The 24,014-nt window shown below is 35.3% G+C and overlaps 1 protein-coding gene across 3 annotated transcripts in view; it reads right to left on the bottom strand.

Annotated features, from left to right (window-relative positions):
* Positions 1 to 5,961: 5,961 nt before the first annotated feature.
* The window catches only part of LOC130231531 (serine/threonine-protein kinase 24-like), a 118,089-nt gene continuing 100,036 nt past the window's right edge, over positions 5,962 to 24,014 (bottom strand). The window contains exons 1-9 of one of the 3 annotated variants that reach the window (XM_056460873.1): positions 10,787 to 10,831; positions 10,575 to 10,699; positions 10,365 to 10,455; positions 10,170 to 10,276; positions 7,985 to 8,068; positions 7,835 to 7,902; positions 7,673 to 7,756; positions 7,528 to 7,582; positions 5,962 to 7,100 (exon numbers count right to left, since the gene is read on the bottom strand). In XM_056460873.1, coding sequence (XP_056316848.1) covers positions 6,027 to 7,100; positions 7,528 to 7,582; positions 7,673 to 7,756; positions 7,835 to 7,902; positions 7,985 to 8,068; positions 10,170 to 10,276; positions 10,365 to 10,455; positions 10,575 to 10,699; positions 10,787 to 10,826 — 1,728 coding nt within the window. In that variant the 5' untranslated portion in view covers positions 10,827 to 10,831 and the 3' untranslated portion in view covers positions 5,962 to 6,026. Of the gene's footprint in view, positions 7,101 to 7,527; positions 7,583 to 7,672; positions 7,757 to 7,834; positions 7,903 to 7,984; positions 8,069 to 10,169; positions 10,277 to 10,364; positions 10,456 to 10,574; positions 10,700 to 10,786; positions 10,832 to 24,014 lie in introns of those variants that run through there. The other 2 variants (XM_056460872.1, XM_056460871.1) reach the window with 2 other exon arrangements.

The raw sequence follows: 24,014 nt of genomic DNA, 5'->3' as shown, positions 1-24,014 counted from the left end.
TTAGACATGTTGTGTGTTCAGAGATGCTCTTCTGCAGACCTCGGTTGTAACTAGGGCTGCAACTAACGATTATTTTAATAATCGATTAATCTGTCGATTATTTTTTTCGATCAATCAATTAATCGAATTAAAAAAATAAACTAGAAAAGCATTCATTTCCAACCCTTTATTCAAAAACAGAACTACAATCTTTAGAAAGTGCGCAAACATGTTGCTCTTTGAACATCCCTTTTATATTAAAAATAAAATAAAATAAACTAAGTAGGTTTGTCCTGTTTTCATTCCAAATATCTAAAAGACATTTTAAATAAAGATGCATATGAGACGCATGAAATAGCCTAAGAAACTATGTCTTGTTTTGTGAAAAAACACCACAACATTAAGTGATTATTTGCTTAAAACAAGCTAAATTATTTGCCAATAGGGTAAGAAAAATAATCTTAATGAGATATAATCTCATGCAGAAGATGTAAGCATCACTTTATTTTCGCATGCCATCTTGTCTAGTAATCCCGATTTAAGATTGTTTTAGATATTTAGACTGGAAACGAGACAAAATGACTAAGAAAAGCTTTTTTGCAGTGCAGCTTTACATGACTACAGATGGAAAAAGGAATGATCCAAAACAGGCAAGTGAATAACTTGTCTTTAGCCTTGCAATCCAAAGTGCAGAGGAACCACCGCTGCGTTACTACTGTTATTGACCCTTTCACTGGTGAGTTTAAAGGATTATCTCTGGCCCCGGGAGTGAGTTTTTGTTTTAAGCTGACTAGTATTTTACAATGTTCACCCTTAATGTTTTTATGGCGACGTTTGTCATGTGACACCGCAGCTGCAATAGAGCTGTATGACAGATGTATCCCCTTGTTTTAGTTTTTTTTCCGTTTTATTTCAACATATTCACACACTTGCCCAACATGTCATTAACTACCTGATGTTCCAGTTCACATAAACGTGTGAGTGTATTTTGTTGTTTAAAAGACGGTATAAAGGATCGTGATATATAGCGAGATATGGGCGTCGCCATGCTTACTTGCAGCCGCGCGTTTGCCTCATTATTAGCGGAAAACGCAGGATTCAGCATGTAATTCATCACTTAACGATACTCTCCAAATACATGCAAGTGGCTGATGAAATTAGAGAAGAATAGATTCAACTTTATAGTTACTTTAATGGATTTTGAATGGAATTGTTAAACTTCCTTGATGTTTTACAAAATCTAAATGTATTGTTTTACTAGTACTTGTGTGTATTTGCATGTCTAAAACATTAAATAAGCATTATGCGGTTAAAACGCTGCATAATTGTGATATCACACGTCTTCCTCTGGCTCAGTGCCAGCCAACATGCCAAAGCTCCTTCCCACTATTCTGCCAGTGAGTGGATGAGCTCAAGCACATCTAATGAAAAGCAAATGAGAAGCATCTTGAAGGGGGATGTCAGACACTAGAGAGCATTTGATTGGTCAGAAGATTTGATGAGAAACTGAAGTATGAGGTGACATATAAAAAAAGTTGATCCATTTAGATGGAAGTGACAAACAAGCTTTACACATTTATATCAGTTTTATATCTTCTAAAAGCGAATATTGTCACTGTTTTGGAGCACACTAGCTTATAGATATCTTAAAAACAATACTGATACTAACATCTAAAAAAACTTTATTTTATTTTCATAAAATAAAAACTTCACCATCTTTAAGTATGGCTTATTAATAATTTTCTCCACAAGAATGGCATAAAGTACCTGGTTCTGAAAGCTTTTGAGTAATGAACTCATTTACCAAAACAGTTGAGAAGAGTTACACCAACTCATAAACTTTTTTATTAAAAATACAAACACAATTATTCTCCCCTTTGAAATATTTTCCCAAGAGTTGTGTAACTCTTCTCAACTGTTTTGTAAATGAGTTTATTATGCAAAAGCTTTCAGAACCATGTAATTTATGCCATCTTGTGGAGAGATTTTTTTTTTTTTTTTACACATTATTAAACATAATAGTTTAAAAACTAATTATTAATGCCGCAATCTTTAAAAGTATATATAGCAGATATCTTTATTTTATTAATAATTAAATTAAAATTTAATTCAATTTCTTACTGGCTCCAGAAATTGACAGGATTGAGATTGGCAGGAGGATTGGTGCAGCAGTAATGCAGACCATGTACCGGTCCGTTGTGGTAAAGAAGGAGCTGAGCTGACATGCAAAAGTCTTGATTTACCGGTCAACCTACGTTCCTACTCTTACCTATGGTCGTGAGCTTTGGGTGATGACTGAAAGAACAAGCTCTCCACCCCAAAAAGAGCTTCCTTCGCTGAGGTGGCTCGGGCATCTGTTTCGGATGCCTCCTGGACGCCTACCTAGGGAGGTGTTCCAGGCATGTCCTACCGGGAGCAGGCTTCGGGGAAGACCCAGTACCCCCTGGAGGGACTTTGTCTCTCAGCTAGCCTGGGAATGCCACGGGATCCCCCCGGAGGAGCTGGAGGGAGTGTCTGGGGTCAGGGAAGTCTGGGGTTCTCTCCTCAGACTGCTGCCCTGCGTCCTGGCCCCGAAAATGAATGAATTTGATTTAAAATTATTTGAAAATGGATAACAAAATGTGTTAAAGGAACATGGCAGTCCTTTGTTTTTGTTTCTAAAATAAAATGAGTAAAGTGATTTGAGCCACCAGGGGTAATTTCTTTTGCTCTTTATTTATAGTGAAGTGATCTGCATTAAGTGTGCTGTAGGAAAATTGAGGAAAGATTTGATGAGAAACATTTAATTTCATAATACATTGTCATGCTATGCAGACCTACAGCATACAGTACATGGTACGCATGATGTCAGTGTAGGTTTTTGTTAACAAGCCAACTAACAAGCCCCGTAGGAGAGTTAGAGAGAGGGAAACCACAACGACAACAAAAATGGACAGCTAAAAAAGTGCTTTTCACTAAGCAAAATGCATAACATTCTTGAAAAAAAATAAATAAATTTCAGCTGTGTATATACAGGACACCACTCCCAAGATTCTTTTTAATACATTTATACATTGTAGCTGAGTAAAAATCAATGTCACTCAAGTACTCTTCACTGCAGTTTGTTGTGCCAATCTAGTGATTATTATAAAGTAATTGCATGGCTTAGTTATGTTCATTAGTTTTAACCACGTTAGTTCTACCATGTTTGGCACTTTTGGGTAAAATAATATTCTTTAATTGTACAATGCCTATGTTGTATTTGATCTGAGCATCCTTATTCTGCTCTTTATGAACACTGTAAAAAAAATCCGGAATTTTATGCTTTATTTCCGGCAGCTGGGGTGCCGGAAAAAACCCCATAAAATAACAGCCGAACATTACAAAAATATACCTTAAAATAATATTAAACTACAGAAATTTACTTAAATTTAAATTTCTGTAATTTAATATCTGTTATTTTACAGTACATTTCTGTAATTTAACGGCCGTTATTTTACCCCAGCTGCCGGAAATAAACCATAAAATTACAGAAGTCATGTTAAAAAAATCAACATTACACAAAGCATCTTAATCACAGTCTAAAATCTCATTAAACAAATTATAAAAAATAGTATTTACAAAAAAGTCCTGTATTTTATTTGATTAGTATCTATCGAAGACATGTTTTTAAATATTATTAATACACTAATCCATCAAAATTTAACACATACAAATTGTAGTGAACTATTTGTGATTTATACTCAACGTGTTATGATCAATACAATACAATATATAAGGCTGTGTGATTATTTGAAAGGAAATCTAGATCACTATTCAGAAGAAGCTGGGATTCTCATGCACATCTTGTCAGGAAAACACGGCTCTGTGATCAATAGTAAATCTAAGAATTAACTGCTTTTATTGATTCCATTTGACTTAAAAACACACAAATAGAGAAACACCTCAAAGAATTGATTAATCCAAACACTCGACTGAAGTTCTGAGGTGATTTAGGAGTAAAAACATGCTATTAAATGTGGTATTTTCATGTGAGTGCAGAATCAGCTTTACTGAAAAAATGTGCATGGACATCGCCTTTGACTAACCGCCCAGACCTAATATTTAGGAAGTAAAATTGTTATGGTCAAAAAATAAAATGGAGTGGGAATAGGGATGGGTACCGAAACTCCAGCCTGATCTCACGAGGAAACTTAAGTATTTTATGTTTTGTCAGTTTAGTGGAATTCCTACGAATTTGTACGAGTTCAGTTGTACTAAAATGTACGATTTTAAAAAGGAGACGTGGCATCTAACCCCAACCGTCATTGGGTGATGAGCAAATCGTACTAAATTGTACGAATTAGATCGTACGGATTCATACAAATTAGCCACTAAATCAAAAAGTTACGAATTGCCGTGAGATTGCATTGGAAACTCTGTATTTTATGGGTATCGGTGCTAAAATATTAAGGAGCGAAGTATCGATAAGCAATGATGTTAACAGTTCTGCCATCAGTACTGGAGAAGCATTAATTACAGTAGCATAATTTAACTGACTTTAATTTGCCCTATTTGATATTTGTCCGCACAGTCGGCAATCTCACATGAGAAATGCTTGTGTTTCTGGCGAGTGCGTCAAGTATAAAAGCCTTCACAGTTCTCGGCTGAGCACGCGCACTCAGTGGAGGCTCGCGCTAAGCGCACACACATAACGCGCGACACAGAGTTCCCGGATGGACAGCGTTAATGCCTGTTGCAACAAGTTGTTTTCTTGCATAATTCTTCTTATTATTATTCTAATTATTATTATCATTATCTTCGTTGTTGTGTCGAGTTGGAGTTTGTTGATTATTAATTGATGTTTCTTTTCTTTGAGGTTAACTCTGCCTTGCACCTGTGGCTCATTTTGACTGGCGGCTTTATAAGCGGAAGCTGGGTGTGCGTCTGTGCGGCTCTTTGTTTTCCAGCGTGTGTCAGACTGGTCATCCTGATCTTTGCTCTCTTGAGAGTATGACCCGTACTTGTTGAGAATCTCTACGTATCTTGTCCTGATAAAGGTCCGAGACTTTTGTGCGCGTCTTGTGCAGCCGCTGCAGAGGAGCCATGCTGGCGTTGTTGCTGTTCATTTAATTCTTTGTTGATCTATGCTTTCTCTATGGTTTATCCATGTTTTATTTATGTATTGTGTATGTTTGTTTGTTTAAGTAATTGTTTCGATTGAGAAATATAGTTACATTAAATGATCTATATTTTTGTTGCCACTTTATTTTGAAAGGACACTTATTTTCTGGTCTCTAAATAAATAGAGAATTGTATCTCTGAGTTGCGTGTCCTTTTATGTTGCTAACCCCTTCCTTAGACGAGCCTTAAAAAAATAGGGGTTTGTAAAAATATTAATAGTCAAATAAACACACACATTTGGTTACTTTTTTTTTTTTTTTTTTGCAGTAGCCTAAATAAATCTTAGTTGACATTAAAAATCCTTTTGCATCAGCTGTATTTACAAATAAAGCATATGAATAGCCTAATAAATAAACTATGCTTAAGAAATTATAAAAAAAATGCTTATTTTTACATTACAAGATGCTCCAAAACTGTATTAAAAACACAGTTAACTCCCAAAGCACAGTTAACTCATTTATGTTAATGAAAAATCATAAACATTACCTCATTTAACTGCATTTTGCAACTCAAAGAGGGTATTTTCGACTGCAGAGAGCACAATAAACCTAGAAAGATCCCGACATCTGCCAGAAAAGGCAAACATGTTGATTTTTCTTCAGAAGAATGTCATTTTCCTTCAAACCATTGAACATTCTTTTACAGGGAAAAGTTGTTTTACAATTATTGGTTTCGTTTTATTTTACATTAAAAATGTAATAATGAAACAAAATGTTGTTAATTCTGTTCAATTTGATTTGGGTTTTTTTTTGATTTGGTGTTTTTCCATAAAAAAAACCACTACAAAAAGTACAGATAAGAGAACCATCAAAGTACCGAACTGATAAGTGGTATCGATAAAAGTAGTAGTACCGTTAAAACCTCAACGATACCCATCCCTAAGTGGGAATAATTCTGAATTAGTCTTAAGTTAAATTGTTTGAACTCTCTAAATCTTGATCTTCCCAGATCTTTTCTATATACTTATTTAGTTCCTGTCTGGTTTCTTTGATTTCCTCCAAGACAGTGCAGAGCTCTTTGTGTGTTTTCCTCATCTGTGCAATCGACTTGAGCACATTGGATTTGACCTTTTCTGGATCATCTGTTTTCCACTGTTGTCTCATCTGGTGAATCTCTCTGGAGTCTTTCACTATGAAGGCCACGTCAGCAATAACCAAGAGTCCACTCAACACACCTGATGCTGCTGCTACTGCTCGGACAGCTTTGGCAGACTGGACGGCAATCCTGCCAAAACTTGCCAGCATTCCCAGAGTAATAAATTCTGTGACACCGGCTACTGTGGTCCTGCCTAACCTCCATGACATTTGTACATTAACAAACGTTGAGTTGCGGACAAAATCATGGAACTTGATTATTTTTGTCATCAACTTCCTCACTGTTTTCAGTGAATCAAGAATTGGTGTGCTCACGCTTTCATATTCCTGCTTCAGTTTTTCAATCTTCTGACGGAGTGATTTTTGTTTTACTGTATTGGTAATGTTGGAGGCGGCACCTGTTGCACCGCCTAGGACTCCAACTCCAATACCAACTCCTGCTACAATCAGAGACGCTCCGAAAGTGAAAGGTGCCAGAATTGCACCAACCACTGCAGTGATTCCTCCTGCTGTCCCAATCACCGCTCCTGACAGACTGCCTGCTGTGGCTCGATAATGTATCGCCTCTAGTGAATCAGTTGTTTTCCCCCAGTCATGAACTAAGGCTTTAAAGGCTTTATAGTGCGCAGTATAGGCCTCATCGAAGGTCTTGATGCTACTCATGAACTTTTGTTCCAGCACTTCTGGAATTCTCTCGTTTCTGTTTACTGCCTCTCTCAGGAATTCTTTTGCTAAAATCTCATCAGCTGACGGTCTATCTTTGGGGTTACGGCTGAGCATTTGTTTGATAAGTTTCTGTAGATCCTCAGAGTACCTATCTGAGATTTCAGGGGTGATTCCTGCCATGCTGTTGGCATGAAGACGACGGCGATCTATGAAGTCAGCCTGTCAGATAAAAGAACACAATTCTGATTGGTATGTAGATTCTGTGCTAGCTAAATGTAAAAAGCTATTAGTTATTTTATGTGAGTAAACCCTTAGCCTTAAAAGTAATAGGTTGCCTTTACTTTACTTTACAACTCAGGTTGAAATATTTTTAAAACTATGCACATAGGTCATTTACTTAATTTAGGGCGTCAGATTTACTCACTCCAAGTAAAGAAAACAAATCACTTTTAAAACAATGGGCTTCTTACTTTTCAACTAAAGTCAACTAATCACTTTTCACAGTTTTTTTTCTGTATCAACTTCTGTACTCGCACTACAGTCAAGCCTTGCAATTTATCCATTCATGCAATAGTCAAGAATCAACCCCATGACCTTTTAAGGTTCTCCTATTCTATATTTTGGCAGAAGAGAAAAATTTACTCACCCACACATCCAGCATGCACAGGTCATGGGCCAGCCATCCTAAAGACCATATATCACTAAACAAAGGTTGTCAAAGTAAGTGATAAGATCAAATACGATATTTTAGGTGACTAAAACCGTACCAAACTATATCACAAAACAGTTACCTTTTGGAATTGTATCTCCGTTGATAAACTTCTGGGCTGACATAGAGGTCTGCACCCACAACTGATTGTGCATATGCATCAGCTCTGAATAAGACAAATCAATTATTGTAAATTAAGACTGATCAAATAAATGTAAAATTTCCTGTTAGTAATTTATTTCACCTGCTTAGTGCAGTTGCACATCCAAAATCTCCTAGGTTGATGTATCCATCTTCAGTAAGGAAAACATTCTGTAGATTGAGAACAGAAATCTTGTAAATTATACACTTTGCTTTGGTGACGAATAAATCACGGAGATTTTACAGTACACACCTGAGGCTTTACATCTCTGTGAAGAACATTGTTCTCATGGATATACTGCAGAGCCAGACAAATCTGAACCAGCCAGTCAAGGATCTGTACACAAATGATACAAGGGGAAGAAGAAGTTAATAACATTTTATACTCTTTTGGTATCCTTGTATTCTGAATGGCTGCATCTCACGTATTAGTGTACCATTATGGGAAAAACGTTACTGCTATACAGAGACTGTAAATTCATCAAGAGAAGAGTATTTGTAAAAAGACCTAATAGGATATCCACTCAATAATGTCAATTCTTTCATTCACTCAGCCTCAATTTGTTCCAAACCTATATGCGTTTCTTCCATCTTCTTAACACAAAATAATGTTTGAAGAATTTTAGTAAACAAACTGTTGATGGTAGCTGTTGACCCCCATATTATTCTTTTCTATGATAGAAATCTGTAGGTATTGCCTGTAGGGTTTGGAACAACTTTCGGGGTAAATTAAATAAAAACAAGTTTTTTGGAAGTTAAAGAAAGTCCAAAGTGTTAATTTGACAGTGACTAATTTAACAAAAAATAAGGCATCAGCTGGAGCATGTGTTGAAGCAGATGGAGCAGCTCTATCAGTGCTCTCTGCTTGGATGGCATTACAGAACTTTACAAAATATAATGTGTCAACATCGATAATATAAACCAGCTTTCTGGGAGCTGTGGAGAATTTTTCTTAAGTTTGGGAAAAGCAGCAAATATCCATTCACTTAAGGACAAGTGGTAAAGCGGACCAGAACTCAACCATGACGTTGTTGAGCAGGTGAGGTGAAAGATTAAACAATCTGTTGGGCTTCTTTAATGTAATCCTCCATAACTTGTTATTCAGGTCGAGTTGTGGGTGTACTCCATGTCTGGGTGCAAGAAATCAATTGCACAATGCCATAGAGGGTGAGGATGTATTTGCATGACTTGGGTGTTGGGAATCTTGATGCTGGTCATCGGACATGGTCTAGAAACAATGGGTTTCATTCACTGGGTTTTGCAATGTGAACACCAAAGAGTAAGCTCTCCTTGGCTCCATGAAATGGAAGAAATGTGTGTGGCTAGCCAGAGATCTCTCAAGATTACCTGGTATCTATGTGCATTGATGACATGGAATTGCGGAAAAAGAAGACAAGGCAAGATGCAGGAGATGCGAATGAGACGAATTCTGCACATTTGCAGCAAATGCATCAAGTATTTCACATCGTTCACTACCCGTGGGATGGTAATCCACCTTTGTTCTCACATTTGCATTGACTTGTATGCAATTTACATGAGAAAATACTCCCCCAATTAGTGGGAACCCAGCATAAGTGTCATTACCTCTGCCTGTTGGTTAGGCTTGCCCTTAACATGCATCACAGAGCATTTTAGTGTAATCATGTGGACAGAGATTTATTTTTTAAACTAAAGCCGGAAAAACTCCATTCATAATAATATCAGCAAGTTTGAGCTAAGCTGTGCAGGCACACTGGTCCTCCATGACCAAGATTGGTGATCCCTGGACTATGCAGTGCTTACCATTGGAGCTACTTTGAATATTATCCGATAAGTCAATCAACACTATCAAGAAGTACTTTTATTGGATATTTGGACTGGAATATTTTACATGTTAGGCAACTTGGGAAAAAATTTGATAGTTTTGGTCAATCGTGGGTCTTTAGGCTTTGTTAGGGCATTGCCTGTTCTGGTGACCGGCTTTATTACAAGTTATCTTGGTGATGTCAAAATCTTTCCTCCTCGAATCTGCTTGAGTTCTTGCTTAACAATGGGTTGGACTGGAGCTGCTTGTGGTGAGACTAGGTGGTTAACTTGGGAAAAGAGACTAGGTTTTTGGACTCACTTCGCATCAGACTATCAATATGAATGGAGAGACTTTAAAAATGATAGATCTTCACCCTTGCATGTAGGTTCAGACTGGAGTTCTGAGTTAAGACTTTATCTGTAGATTGTCTTGAGTGCAACATCCGTCCATAAACTTTGGGCTGCCAGCATTCTAATTCTAATTTCAGCAGCAGTGCATTCTAGGTAGAGATTTGGTATCTCTAAAGAAGAATCTCCAATTTTGTTCAATGAATCATTTGTTAAAGAGCTGTTAAGATATTGATTAATTGCTGTAATCTGTTATATGAAATTCTAGATTAATTATGCTTCTTGCCAAAGTTGTAGACACTCACCTGTTGTTCTTCAAAAAACCCGATACTTCTCTGTGCTTGCATCTTGTTGTGAAGATCTCCCCAGGCACAGTACTCCATAACAATGTAAAAGTGTCCAGATTCCATATCTGCATAAACAAATGTATTTTAATAAGAATATATAGCCAGTAAGAAGGATATCAAACATGTATTTTTCTAAAATTGAAACAGTCATACCTTCAAATGAGTCCTCATAAGCCACAATATATCCATGATGAAGCTTCTTCAGGATGCTGACTTCATTTTTGACTGTGTCGAGAGGCACGTTCTGTCCACAACAAAATGAATCTTTAAGTCACAGTGAATAATGGCATTTTTGATTCAATTATATAGTTCCAAATCTCAATACTTTGGTAATTACAGTAATGCATGTTGGATTGTACTCACATCTCTGTAGTTGACCTCTTTGACCACGAAAAGATCTCCATCTGTATTTTTCACCAGAAATGTTCGTCCTGAAATCCCTTGTCCGAGTTCCTTTTCTATGGTGAACTCATGTTTTTCTAGCACTTCTACCGTCAGGATTTGAAATGGAAATTACTGTTCTTGGAAAAAATACTGCATTATTAGAGTATAAATAAAAGAATATTTATACTCACTAGCTCTTGGTGATAAAGTATCATTGGGGTGGTTTTCCATATTTGATGCTGTAGGAAAATGCAAATCAAAATTAAATACTTTAACCAAAATTGATTCAAACACTTGAATCAAAGAGTGTAATGCAATATTGAAATGTTTGTGATGTATATTGTGATGTTTCAGTGAGAAAATGCTGAAAAAAATATGATTATGTCAAACACTAAATATACAATTGCACTGATTTAGTTTTTACTAGTAATGTATTACCAGTTAGACAGTAGGACCGCTGACATACTTGTTATACTTTGAAATTTTACTTAAATGCTAATGGTTTAGTTATTTTTTTCTCCTTTTTTACTTTATTTGTATACTCATAATGTTATAAAATTTCTTTCTCAAATATTCTCGAATATAAATGTCTTTCAAGATAATGTATCAACGTTGAAATTTCCAGTATCGTGACATCACTAGTATCTGGTATATACTTTTTTTTCAGTACTACACAAGGTGAAGTTCCTAGCGAGCCATACCATTTCCAAAACATGACGTAAAGTGTATACACACAGTTTATCATTGAGGGGACCAAGAAAGTCGACACTACCAGCATCATTAGATTTGTGACACGAGACACAAAACCTGCTCTATATAAATACTAAACCGTCTCTGATGTATTGTTGATATAAACAGGTTTTACACCATTGCAAGGAAAAGACACCTGAAATGGCAGCGTCATTGTCAATGGTTCAGATAATGGTTTATACAGGGGTCACCAATCTCGGTCCTGGAGGGCCGGTGTCCTTGCAGGGTTTAGCTCCAGCTTGCCTCAACACACCTGCCTGGATGTTTCAAGTACACCTAGTAAGACCTTGATTAGCTTGTTCAGGTGTGTTTGATTAGGGTTGGAGCTAAAATCTGCAGGACACCGGCCCTCCAGGAACAAGTTTGGTGACCCCTGGTTTAGAAGTTCCTCGCAATGGTAGCTGAGAAGCAGATCCAGCAAACACTGAATGGGAAGAACCCTAATGACAGTGATGATCAGTGCTATGGCAGTATGCATGATAGGTAGCATTGCAGTAGTGTTGCAACTATAGCGGTAATCCCATCCACTTTAAGTCATTACTAAACTGTAGTGGATGCAAATCGAGCAGAGCCAAGCCAATACCTACCCAACCATACTGTATCATGCAGTGGAAATGTGGCTTTTGTAAGACCCAACACACCTAATAACCACAGGTTACTTCATTGACGTGTTAAGGAGCATTGGGTGATTATTTTAACAATTGCACTTCAAATATTTAGATAATCCCATCGATGTTTAAGACAAGCTGTCATTGCTTGTACAACAAAGATGTATGGTCTGTCTCACAAGACCCTTGTCATTCATTCATTCATTCATTTCCTTTTTGGATTAGTCCTTTTATTAATCAGGGGTCACCACAGAGGAATGAACCGCCAACTTATTCAGCATATATTATCACAGCCTATGGCCTTCCAGCTGCAACCCATCACTGGGAAACATCCATACACACTCATTCAAACACATACACTAGGGACAATTTAGCTTACTCGATTCACCTGTACAGCATGTCTTTGGACTTGTGGGAGAAACAGAAGCACCCGGAGTAAACCCACAAGAACACGGGGAGAACATGCAAACTCCACACAGAAATGCCAACTGACCCAGCCGAGGCTCGAACCAGCGACCTTCTTGCTGTGAGGCGATCGTGCAACCCACTGGGTCACCGTGACGCCCAACCCATTTCATATTTTGAAATATTGTGTTATTCTCCAATATATATTGCATTATGAAGTAGGGATGGGCATTTCTGACCATTCTTCATTTCGATTAATCCACAGGTTTGACAAACGGTTAATCTGGGGTGAAGCTTAAGCAAAAGGCCGGGGCGTGTGTGCATCATAGAGACAATTAAATAGCATTCAATTTAAAATATATATATTTATTTAAAGCCCTGCTAAAATGGTGTTGATAAAACTAGGATTCAGAAAACAATTAAATCAACGCTGTTGGGTTATTAAAAATCACCATCAATATTGGGTAACACAGTAAACATTTAAAGAAGTGAGAGCAGTGGTGTTTTTAGGTATGGGCAATTAAAAGCTTTGAGATACGATTTACTTTATGCAAGTGTATTAATTTACTGTAGTAATCCCCGAATAAAGACGTTAGAGGCCATTTACATTTGGCGTATTTTGCATGCGCAAGTTTGTTATTCTCTATGCGCATCTGAAACAATTGTGGTGAAAGCAAAATAAATCACGCACAGAAAATATATAAATCAGTGTTAAACCTATGAATGGTTGTAAGAGGATAAATTATTATATGCGTTTGTTTACATGACAAAACGTGTATTTTTGACTCAAGAAGGTCCATACTGATAAGATCAGGGACTGGTATGTGGACTTGTATGTTGATTGGTCAGTTTGAATGTCTCAGCATTTGGGCTTTAGTCACATGGTCAAGAAAGATACAAAATAGGTGGTAAAACGCTGCTCTGCCTCTTTTCTTTTCCTGGCCTGTCTTTCCTGGTCTGCTTTCCTCCTCTGGTCCTCTCCACCTCTGAATATTCTCTGACTCTACTGCAGTCAGGCTAACTTCTGGGCCTGCTCTCTTTGTCTCTCTCTCCCTCCCCCTGGTTCTCTCCTGCTACCTCTGGTAACTTTAATTTAACATTTAAGCTGGATACAATTTATATCATATGTTTTATCATTTCATATTTGATCATTTTATGCAGTTATTTTATAACTAATTCAGTTGTAACCATAGACAGTTATTGTCATTTAAATCATCTCATTTTCAAGTATTTGTGAATTACTTTTGATTTAACATCAACACTTAACTGTTCCATATTGCAATACAATACAATCACATAATATCAGCGCTCTCCCACATTTATAGCTATTAATACTGATATAAGATTGCAGAAGGATGGTTTGACTAGAATGTACAGTTTTTTTTTTACCATCAATACTGATAACTTTTTAGTCATTCGGCAGAACTACAGTTCGAACCGCTGTGGTTTTAAAACCCATTCCTACATGGTGGAAAAACATATTTCTGTAATTGTGTATCCGGGTCTCCACTTTTGCCGTGGCCTCTTTTGGTTTTAACAAACTTATCCTTCAGGGTTTTCCAAACCTTTTAACAAAAACTTTCTCCTTTCCCACGTCTGTTACAATTTATAGCCAAGAATAATTGATCATTAGGTTATCTCTATGATCACGGGTCATAAAGATGTCTGTACAGTGGTACTGTTTCAGACAAAATCTCTTCAAAGTGTTTCACAATCAACTCGGCGCGGCGCACTTCGCTCGAGTCTCACCGAGTGCACACCGCCAGCCGAAATCATGAGCGCAGAAAACCATTCCCACGCGCCTCACATGCTGCTCTGCTCCTGCTGTGAATACTAGTTGTTTACATGCACATCGATAAAATACAAGGTGCTTATGTACTATGAAACCGGAGTAACTCTTATGCAGAGGTGTCGGCACACAGCGAGCTTTGCAAGTCGACAAAACTAAAGTTTTAATATGATAATGATCTTTTGACTATATGGCTAAGCTGAAAGGAGAGATGATGAATCAGGGAGGTAAGACTTCATAACATTAATCCTCAGCCATGAGTCGTGAGTCATGTAAGACAACAGATAATTACATAAAAGATATATTTTTTGTATTCTATAGAGTCGTCTTTAATATTTAAGCAAAAGATTTCTTAAGAGATCTTAGCACATCACTCCAGTTGTGTCTGTACATTTTTTCCAGTTAGGCTACATGTAGGATTGATTTCTGTTATTATTTATTTAGAATAATAATTGTATAATATTAATAATACTAACTATTATTATTTATTTCTAAGTACATTTCTAAAAGCAGGTGGTTCGCCCAGGGTGCCATTTAAACTAGAACCGCCACTGACGTGAGGCATGTAGGTTTTCTTTATGACACATTGTAAATAAAATTAATCATAAAGCCTAGAGACACAATATGAAAATGTTATAATACAAATTGTGTTTATCTACACAAAATGCATGTGAGCTTAAACTACATGCCAACCAGTAAGTAGTGGATGCGGTTCTCCCATTACAGGCCGCTTTAAAACAACGGCAACTGAAGCCCCGCAGCCCCATATTATCCCCTTCAATATGTATCTTATTATTTCTATAAATATTTTGGATCCTTTTTTTTTTAATATAAGCTACCTTTTTCTGTATTGTAGACAACAATAAAAACACACATGATATTCTGCATTTCAGTTATTTTATTCAACTGACATTTTTACCAAAATAATATTTTACTTCAGCATCACAACAGATGCGGATTAAAGTTTTTTAAATGTTTTTTTTTTTTTTTTAGTAAAAATAAGTTTCACCAAAACGTAACCAAACATCTGTTAAGTAGCACATAGACTAACTAAAATTAGATGCTAGCATAATTCGGCTGCGTAAACTTATAATAAAAATAGCCTGAATATTTTTTTACCACAGCACTAAAACTTAAAGATTAGGTAAAATAACATTTCTTTTAAAATAATCAGGCAGTGGAGGTAAATAAAATAAAGCCTAATTTAACTATGCTGCTGAAAACAAAAACAGCCTGAATATTTTACCATGCATGGCTAATAAAACTTAACATAAGGAAGGACAAATACAATAAAGAAAATATACATGTTTTTTCTGGTATTCAGATAATCAGTATTCATTTTCTAACAGTATTCAGGTGCAGTAATTGAATAAAAAAATAAAAAAAGTCAATAAAATTAATTGTTATTAAAGTTACAAATGGTACAATTTCTTATGCCTGAATGTTTATAAAATCCTCATACAGTCACAGGCCTCAAAAACACATGCAAATGATAATTATAATACAAACTCCGCATTGCATATTCTACTATGTGACTATTGCAATTGATCACATTGCCATATCGATGCTGAAACAATGTATAGTGCAAAAAACTAAAAAACAGCCCAATCCTGACACTTTTTTTCCCAGAAATATTATTAATTTAATGTAATCCAGAATTACATAAGTGGCATTTACTATTATATTTACAAATGTTTAAATAACTTGCCATTAACCATAACACACTCAGCTATCGTTTTTTTTTTGCAACATCTATTATGTCATTTTAATCAACTTGCTAAATACATTCTGACATTTTTAGTAATTAAAAAATGTAAAGGATTGTATTTAGTAGGTTGATTACAGTCACATTAAAGATGTCACACAAAAAAACCCAAAAAGCAAGCTATGTTTCGCAGAGTGTGTTAGGTTGCTAATATACTGTATATCAGATTAATTGTGTCTCAAAGTAGTTTTTTCACAATCCTTCTCAATATTCTGTTATTATTTCATTTAAGAATCGATTTACTGTAAATTATTGGTGATTAAACAAACAAGGTTAATGAATTTAAAATTCAATAAACTTTTATTTATCATTCATGGTATTACCGTTAGGAATTAATTGATTGTTTGACTATTAAATTGTTTAAAATATAAAGTGTCAAATAGTGCAGTTAATTAAATAATAATAATAATAATAATAATAATAACAAGAAAGTTACTTGCCTGAAAGTCCAACTGTGCTGGAAATTTAGGAAATGATCTTCAGAGACGAGTACATCAGTTATCGTCCTTCAAATATATACTTAAACACTTCCTTCAGAGTAATCCTCTGTAAAGCATTGTCTTGTGATTTATAAGACAAAAATATAAAGGAATAAGTGAAATATTATGCCCTATGTAGTTCTTCATACACGCCAGCAATCTATGCACGGTCTGTCTGACCAGTCAACTCTGAATGCTGATTTATTTATTGCTAAACTACTATAAGCCCCTCCCTCTCAACCCAGAGTGTCTTACAGCATATGTGGATATACCACAATGATGCATCATGCTATATTTGAATAAAAATGATTAGTATTAATTAAAAATACAATATTAATCATTATCTGACATTTTGTTTTTACTTGTATTCAGTCAATGAGTAGTGCTTAGTATAGTTATATCAGGGTTTTTCTTTTTTCAAATGTTATTTAACAATTGATTTATATTGTTCTTAACCATTTTATATTGACAAACTGAAAATAAATAAATATAATGGTAACTATCTGACATTTTAAAAAACACATCAAGCTACACTGTAAAAAGTTAATGCATGTGAACAAATTTGAATAATATAACTATTTTAATAAGGTAAACCTGAACCAAATTGTCCATAACACAATAGCTGTATTATGAAATGTTATTTGTTTGGTTGATGTACGTCTGTCATATACTTTTTTTTTATTTTCAGCATTACATTGACCATGTTGCCGTTTTCAAAGTTGTGTGTGTCTGTGTGTGCATGTGTGTGTATATGTACACACAGTACACAAGCATGTATACACAAAGAACGTGGAGTGAACTTTGAGTGTTCCCAGACAGCTGACTGTCAGTAGCATAACCACCACCAGGAACAGAATGTCACGTTTAATTCCAGGGCTGGGTGATGCGGGCAAAAAATCACTTCAATTATATTCAATATTGATAATGCTACATATTTGCATGCAATATGTGTAACTTATTTTTGTTTGTCAGTCCTCTCATCACTTTTGATTTTTGAAGTGTTGTAATATTCTCTAGGGCAGAACAATACTGTGAAAATATGCAATGTTGTCAAGTGTGGCAATAACATTTCTTGCGATATAACTAACTTGCCAAATACTTGATCAGCAATTTAAATGATTTATTATTATTTTCCTGAGCTTATTTAATTAAAAAAAGCTACATCAAGATGCAAACATTTAGACTTTAAACACCACGAATGACTGAAAAGCTTGGCAGAAATTCCGAATGTTATTGGCTGTCATCATTTTCTCTCTCGTTTAGGTTATTTTCAGCTCTAGGTTCAGCTAATAGCTCCAACTGGAGAGGCAAGGATGAAGTTCCTTGGGGTGCATCTGATTGGTCAGATTTGGATAAACAGCCTCTGCATATATAGCACACAAATGCTTTGCACATGAAACTAGTTAAATGTATTGCACTTCCCTGTGATATTGATGTTGCATATACTATTATTGTAATAATTATTATTTTTTGTTGAATTGTGTTAACATAATATTCACAAAATGTACAACAAAGCTACACATCTTATTTTAAAAGATACCAGAACTGTGCTTGTAGCCCAAAGGGTTTTGGATATACAACTTGTTTAGTGTGGGTATGTAATGGGTAATGACTTGTGGCCTACTAAGGCAAGCTGCTTCAACAGGTTAAAAGTATTTTATTAAGAGTTGAGGGCACATACTTAAGGATTTGGGTTTAATTGCATAGGGCTGCACGATTCTGGCTAAAATGATCCATTCTCACGGTTCTTTAGATGTAAAATAAAGGTTAATATGAGTAGCCTATTATTATTGTTGATTCTCAAACATATCATCACCTTGATGGATTATAAAGTTCTGTCTGCATTCTAAATAAATTTGAGATATTGAGCTTCAAAGTTTTTGCAATCCATATAGCAAACAGTATGTGTGCAACATTTGTTTTTAAATCAAAAGTCTTCAAATGTAAACAATAATGTCATTTAACAAGAATATGTCAATAACTCAATTTTGACAAAAATGTCAGATAGAATCTTATAATTCTAAAGTGACGATATGGTAAAACAACAATAATAATATTAGGCTCTGTGTAGGTCTACTGCTGCTTAAAATGCTCAATTTTGTACAGTCATTATGGTGGACTTGAAAAGAATTTCAATATGTCCTGTTTGTTAATTGACAGTAAAATAATGACATCAGAATACAACTATTCACAATTATAAAGTTGAATTACGTTTGAGACGTGAGAGAGACATCTTTCATTGACAACATTATCAGACCCTTTGTTTTCACTTGTAAAATCAGACATTTGTCATTATCAAATTTCTTCTTGCATTATATTCAACATGATATAGGCTAGAGTAGCTATACTAACACTGTTAAACTTTTACTTTCATGCACAACACAGTGCCACACAGTGTTTGCTGTTAAAAAAAAACATATCAAATGCTTGTAGTAATCATAACCGTAAAACATGATGTGATCATTTAAATGTTGCGTGGCCAGTTTCACTTCCGAGTGCTGCTCATGGCTGCCATCACTGTGATAAAACACACACACATGCAAATCATTCTTTCAGCGCGGCTCTCAAACGATCGCTCTGTGCAAAAAACACAGCCTTATTCACAGCCTATGCAGCTTCTGTTCACTAAAGTAGCCATCAGTGGTGTGCTTCGTGCATGCGCGGTGTTCTCGGTAACTTGTGGTCGGCTCACGTGTGATTTCGCGGCCGCAAATACATCACTACATGAAGACAGAAATGACATTTCTTGATGAAATATACCTTATAAATACAGCATGTGACACTTTAACTACATTTGAAGGTGTTCATGTTGCTATGAAGACTTGTGCAACTGTCTTTACTTTTCTCTCCTCACCTTGAAAATATAGTTGGCTGAATCGAAGAAAAGCTGAATTAAGATCGCGTGTAGGGTCGATTCAAGATCGTGATCTTTTTTCGATTAATCGTGCAGCCCTATAATTGTATATACAACAGTATAAAGTGATCAGAGAAGCTCTATAAACCCCAGCAGATTTGATACAATATAGATGCATGTTGGTATTATCTTTTTAAAACCTAAAAAAAGTTGATTTTTACTTCTGTTGTATACTAGACTCATTTAGTCTTGGAATAAAATGAGTAGTGGTAAGAAAATATTGATCTCCAGTAGGCATGGGCCGGTATAAGATTCTGACGGTATGATAACCTTGGATAAAAATATCATAGTTTCACGGTATTGTCGTTACTGCTCTAAAATATATTCTTTTGAAGGTCTGGGTGAATAAAAACTAAAGCTTTTTCCCTGTTGAACACAGCACATTTATGTTGAGAAACATTGAACAGGAAACATGAACAGTAAACATGTCAGTCTAAATAATTAAATGAACCTGCGGTTTTCATTAGGTTAAAAAACAGATTTCTTTACAGTGTAATACAGCATCTTTGGATATTTTTTTCTGCTAGAGATACTGACTATGGAATTATTTGTCTTAATGTGACTAAGACAATAATATGATTAAGGTGTTTACATGAGTTGCTTTTTTAATTTTCCTTTCATGATCCCGTTTTACATGTTATAGCACATTACTCAATTAACGTCATTGCGTCACGCTATCCATATTTCATGCAATTTTGGGAGTTTCATTTTTAATTTGTCAACTTTAACTGCAGTTTGGCACTTTCATTTTCATTCAGGAACGTTTCATGCGTGCCCCCTTTGACAAACGAAATATTGGATGTGAGTGTGAACTGCTGGAAAAGTGAAGTTCTAATAGATTTTTACTCTACATTTCGCGATGCAGGTGTCTGTGGTCCTTCACTGACTCGGTATAAGTGCAGAGAATAGTGTCAAAGAGTCGTGTGTGTGTGTGTAGGCATGGGTCGATATAAGATTCTGACAGTATGACAACCTTGGATAAAAATATCACGGTTTCGTGGTAATGTGATTACTGCTGTAAAATATATTCTCTTTAAATGTCTGGGTAAAAAACTAACTTTTTCCCCTTTTAAACACAATATATTTTATTTTTAGTAACATTTAAATATCTTGAAACAGTAAACATGTCAAGCTAAATAATTCAAATAAATTATTGACTTAATTAAAAAAAAAAAGTAAATACAAAATTGTACACATACTGTAGGAACTGTATTGCAGCAAATTTTGACTGTTTTAAAACCTTGACTTTTCCAAACCGCGGTATACCTTGAAAATGGTTATTGTCCCATACCTAATCTCCAGTGTCACCTGGATTTCCCTATTCTTTTGAATGTTTATATCTTCTAAATGCTAATTTTTGTCACTGTTATGGATCACACTAGCTTATCGATATCTTTAAGAGTAACTCCTAAAAAGGTTTTTACAAATCGGCTTGTTGATCTGAGATTGTTTCATTATGAAATCTAACCTTCACTATACTTGACAACTGGATTTCGGTTAGTGCTTTGTGTTGTAAACTATCAGACAAGAAAGTTCTGTACTCTACATATAGATGTGCTTTAGATAACAACGCTGACATGTAATGGCTTCTACTATACCAGCAGCTATTCCAGTAGACTGCTGTAACCTTGATTTGTTGAAAGGTGGATTTTTTTTTATTTTTATTTTAGCTGCTCATTATACTGTAATTCTACTATTATTACTATTGTTGTTGTTGTTGTTATTGTTATTATTATTGTTGTTGTTGTTGTTGTTATTATTAATATTATTGTTATTAATATTATTATTATTATTACTATTATTATTAATATTTCCCTAGCTTAGTACAACATTAATATCTTTTTTTCACAATATAATTTTACTGAAACTGCAGATGACCATATAAATGGAAGATAATCGACAGATACAGATTGGTAATTTTTTTTTTTTAAGTTAATTTTTACAAATAAGTGTATCTTAGTTGCCCATTAATACTTTTTTTCATCATTATAATTGTATGATGTCATGTAAAAAAATACATGTGCTCTTTAAAGGAATAGTTCACAAAAACCTGAATGCTTGGTCATGATTTACTCTCCCTTCAAGTGGTTCCAAACTGATTTGAGCTTCTTTTTTCTGTTGAACAAAAAAATAAGATATTTCGAAGAAAGCTGAAAACCTGTGACCATAGACTTCCATATCAAAATATCTTCTTTTGTCTTCAAAAGAATTAAGAAACTCATAAATACTTGGAACCACTTGAAGAAGAGTAATTAGAGTAATTACATTTTCATTTTTAAGACTTCAGGTATAAAGGTGAGGTTTGTTTACTTATAAGCACACAAGGTGTTTAACTAAAAGTTAGTCCACCCTTATACTCTAATTAAACATCAGGTGACATTAAGAGATACTAAATACGGCTACAAAAACCCAGCAGAAATAAAGCCCTGTTTACACTGCACACATCCTGATCATGAACAATGGGGAATCATCAAATACGCTGTGCCATGATAATCTGCAGAACAACTTGTGTTGGTCCACTTTTACTACCACGTTAAAATACTATATTTAAACAGAGATGTATAAAGTACTAGAGACCCAGACTTAAGTAAAAGTACAAGTGCTCTATCAAAAACTGACTTGAGTAGAAGCAGAAGTGCTCTTTAAGCACCATACTTAAGTACTAAAGTATTCAACATTTTTTGTAATTAAGTATTGCAAGTAGTTTATTTATAAATTTACTACTCAAATACTGAAAGTAAAAGTACAAGTATTGTGTAATGTAGTTATTAAAGAAAGCAGTCAAAAGACATCATGTTGTTTTGTTTATTTTAAATATCTATTTTTTGGGGGCACGTGATTAAGCAGAACGAAAAGAAACATGACTTACAATACTGTTTTTCTCTCACGCTTGAACCACAGATCTGACAGATTATAACAGCTTTAACACACACCTTTCAAAGTTGTGTGTCACAAAAACACTCCGTAATGCACTCAAAACGCTATTGAAACCCATTTTCGTAGCGCAAATCACCGGTTGTAAATGCTGTAAACGGAAGTTCTAAACATTCTATCGGATGACGCTGGTCGCTATGGCGCCCTCCATGCCGCAGCCAAGAAAAAGGTCAATAATTGTTACGAGTAGGGGTGTGAATCTACACTGGTCTCACAGTTTGGTTCGGTTACGATTATCATGCCATCGATTCAGTTCAATTCGATATCTAAGCATTGACGTTGCTTTCCATACATAATTAGAATTTTTCTTCACAACACAATTTCTTTTATTAAAATCTATAAATATTTTAATATTTACATGATATTCCTTTAACTTTAATGGAAGTCTATGGGGTATCTCTAAACCCAACCCTTACAGCAAATTATGTGTAGTTTTACTTTCTGGAAATAACATATACATGGGCACACGCACACACAAACACATATAAATGCACTCTTTTACACACTCATACACTCTCTCTCCTACACACAAACACACATAGACAGACACACACACGCACACACAGGTACAATCACACTGTTTCTCACACTCTCTTACACACACACACACACACACACACACACACACACACACACATGCACAAGCACACTCACACTGGGAGTTTTTGAAGTTTGATTAATTGGTTAATACCACAATAAACAGGAGTTCCATCTTCTGGAAATACTCGTGAAACTAAACTAAACAAGCAAACTAAATCCTGTTGCACTAATTCACTTGATTTTGACAAGAAAACGTGTATGTTAGTGTGTTAAATGAAAATCTGAAATATTTGATGGCTTATAGCTATGATTTAGTATTCAAAAATGATTCATTTTGATTGTTTTTTGTTAAATTGGTCTTAAACTTCATATTTTTCATATTTTTATAGCATATTTATTTATTCTGGTACTTTTAACATAAACCAACATCGCAACCATTTGGTAGAGGCTGATATTTTAGAAATTATGGGATGTGTTGAGGGAACAAAATGCATTGATTGTGTTAACTAGCGACATTAGGAGTTAAGAAATGCAATAAAAAAATTATATTGTTTTTCTCTTGGTGTGACAGTTAAAGGGTTATTTGTAATACAGTTTTGTCCTTTAATACAGCAGTAAGATATATGAACTGTCCCCTTAATCTGACCCACTCAAAGAAAACACTCTTTCTGAATGTATCAAACAAAACTCATGCACAGAAGACAGCATGAGCATTTATAGCAAATAAACTAATGTAATTGTTATCCCGTCTGCTTTTTGAGCGCTGACAGGCGAGGTCTTACACCCCTTTGATTGGTTATTGTCTTCACCTTCTCAACAGTAAAGGCTGCTATCGGCTTTAGAAATGAAAGCGCTGTTCAATGATGGCGGGAATAACAGTCGCAGTTAGTCTATATGCGCGTAATATGCGGTTATTACATGTAACCCATAATAGACACAGTGGAGAAAACTTGCACCTCAGACACGCTCATGTCTGGATCCACAAGTATCTCTTTAACAGCCAAGAGGAGAAGAAAAGTTACCTCACAAACAGGCCAGCGGGTCAAATGTCCAAAGTGTGCCGCCTTCACTCGACTCGGCCCTTCGCCATAGTATTGCGACATCGCACATAGGAGATAAATGACGTCAGTACATAATAACCGGTTATGATCTATTACTGAACCGGTATCGATCATTTTGACACCTCTAGTAACGAGTAATAATGCAGCTCATAAAAAAATCTATCGGAGTAAAAG

Source organism: Danio aesculapii, chromosome 7 (genome assembly GCF_903798145.1).
Source record: "Danio aesculapii chromosome 7, fDanAes4.1, whole genome shotgun sequence".
NCBI lineage: Eukaryota > Metazoa > Chordata > Actinopteri > Cypriniformes > Danionidae > Danio > Danio aesculapii.
The sequence above is the reverse complement of the archived record's forward strand: the minus strand, read 5'-3'. Positions and strand labels throughout refer to the sequence as shown.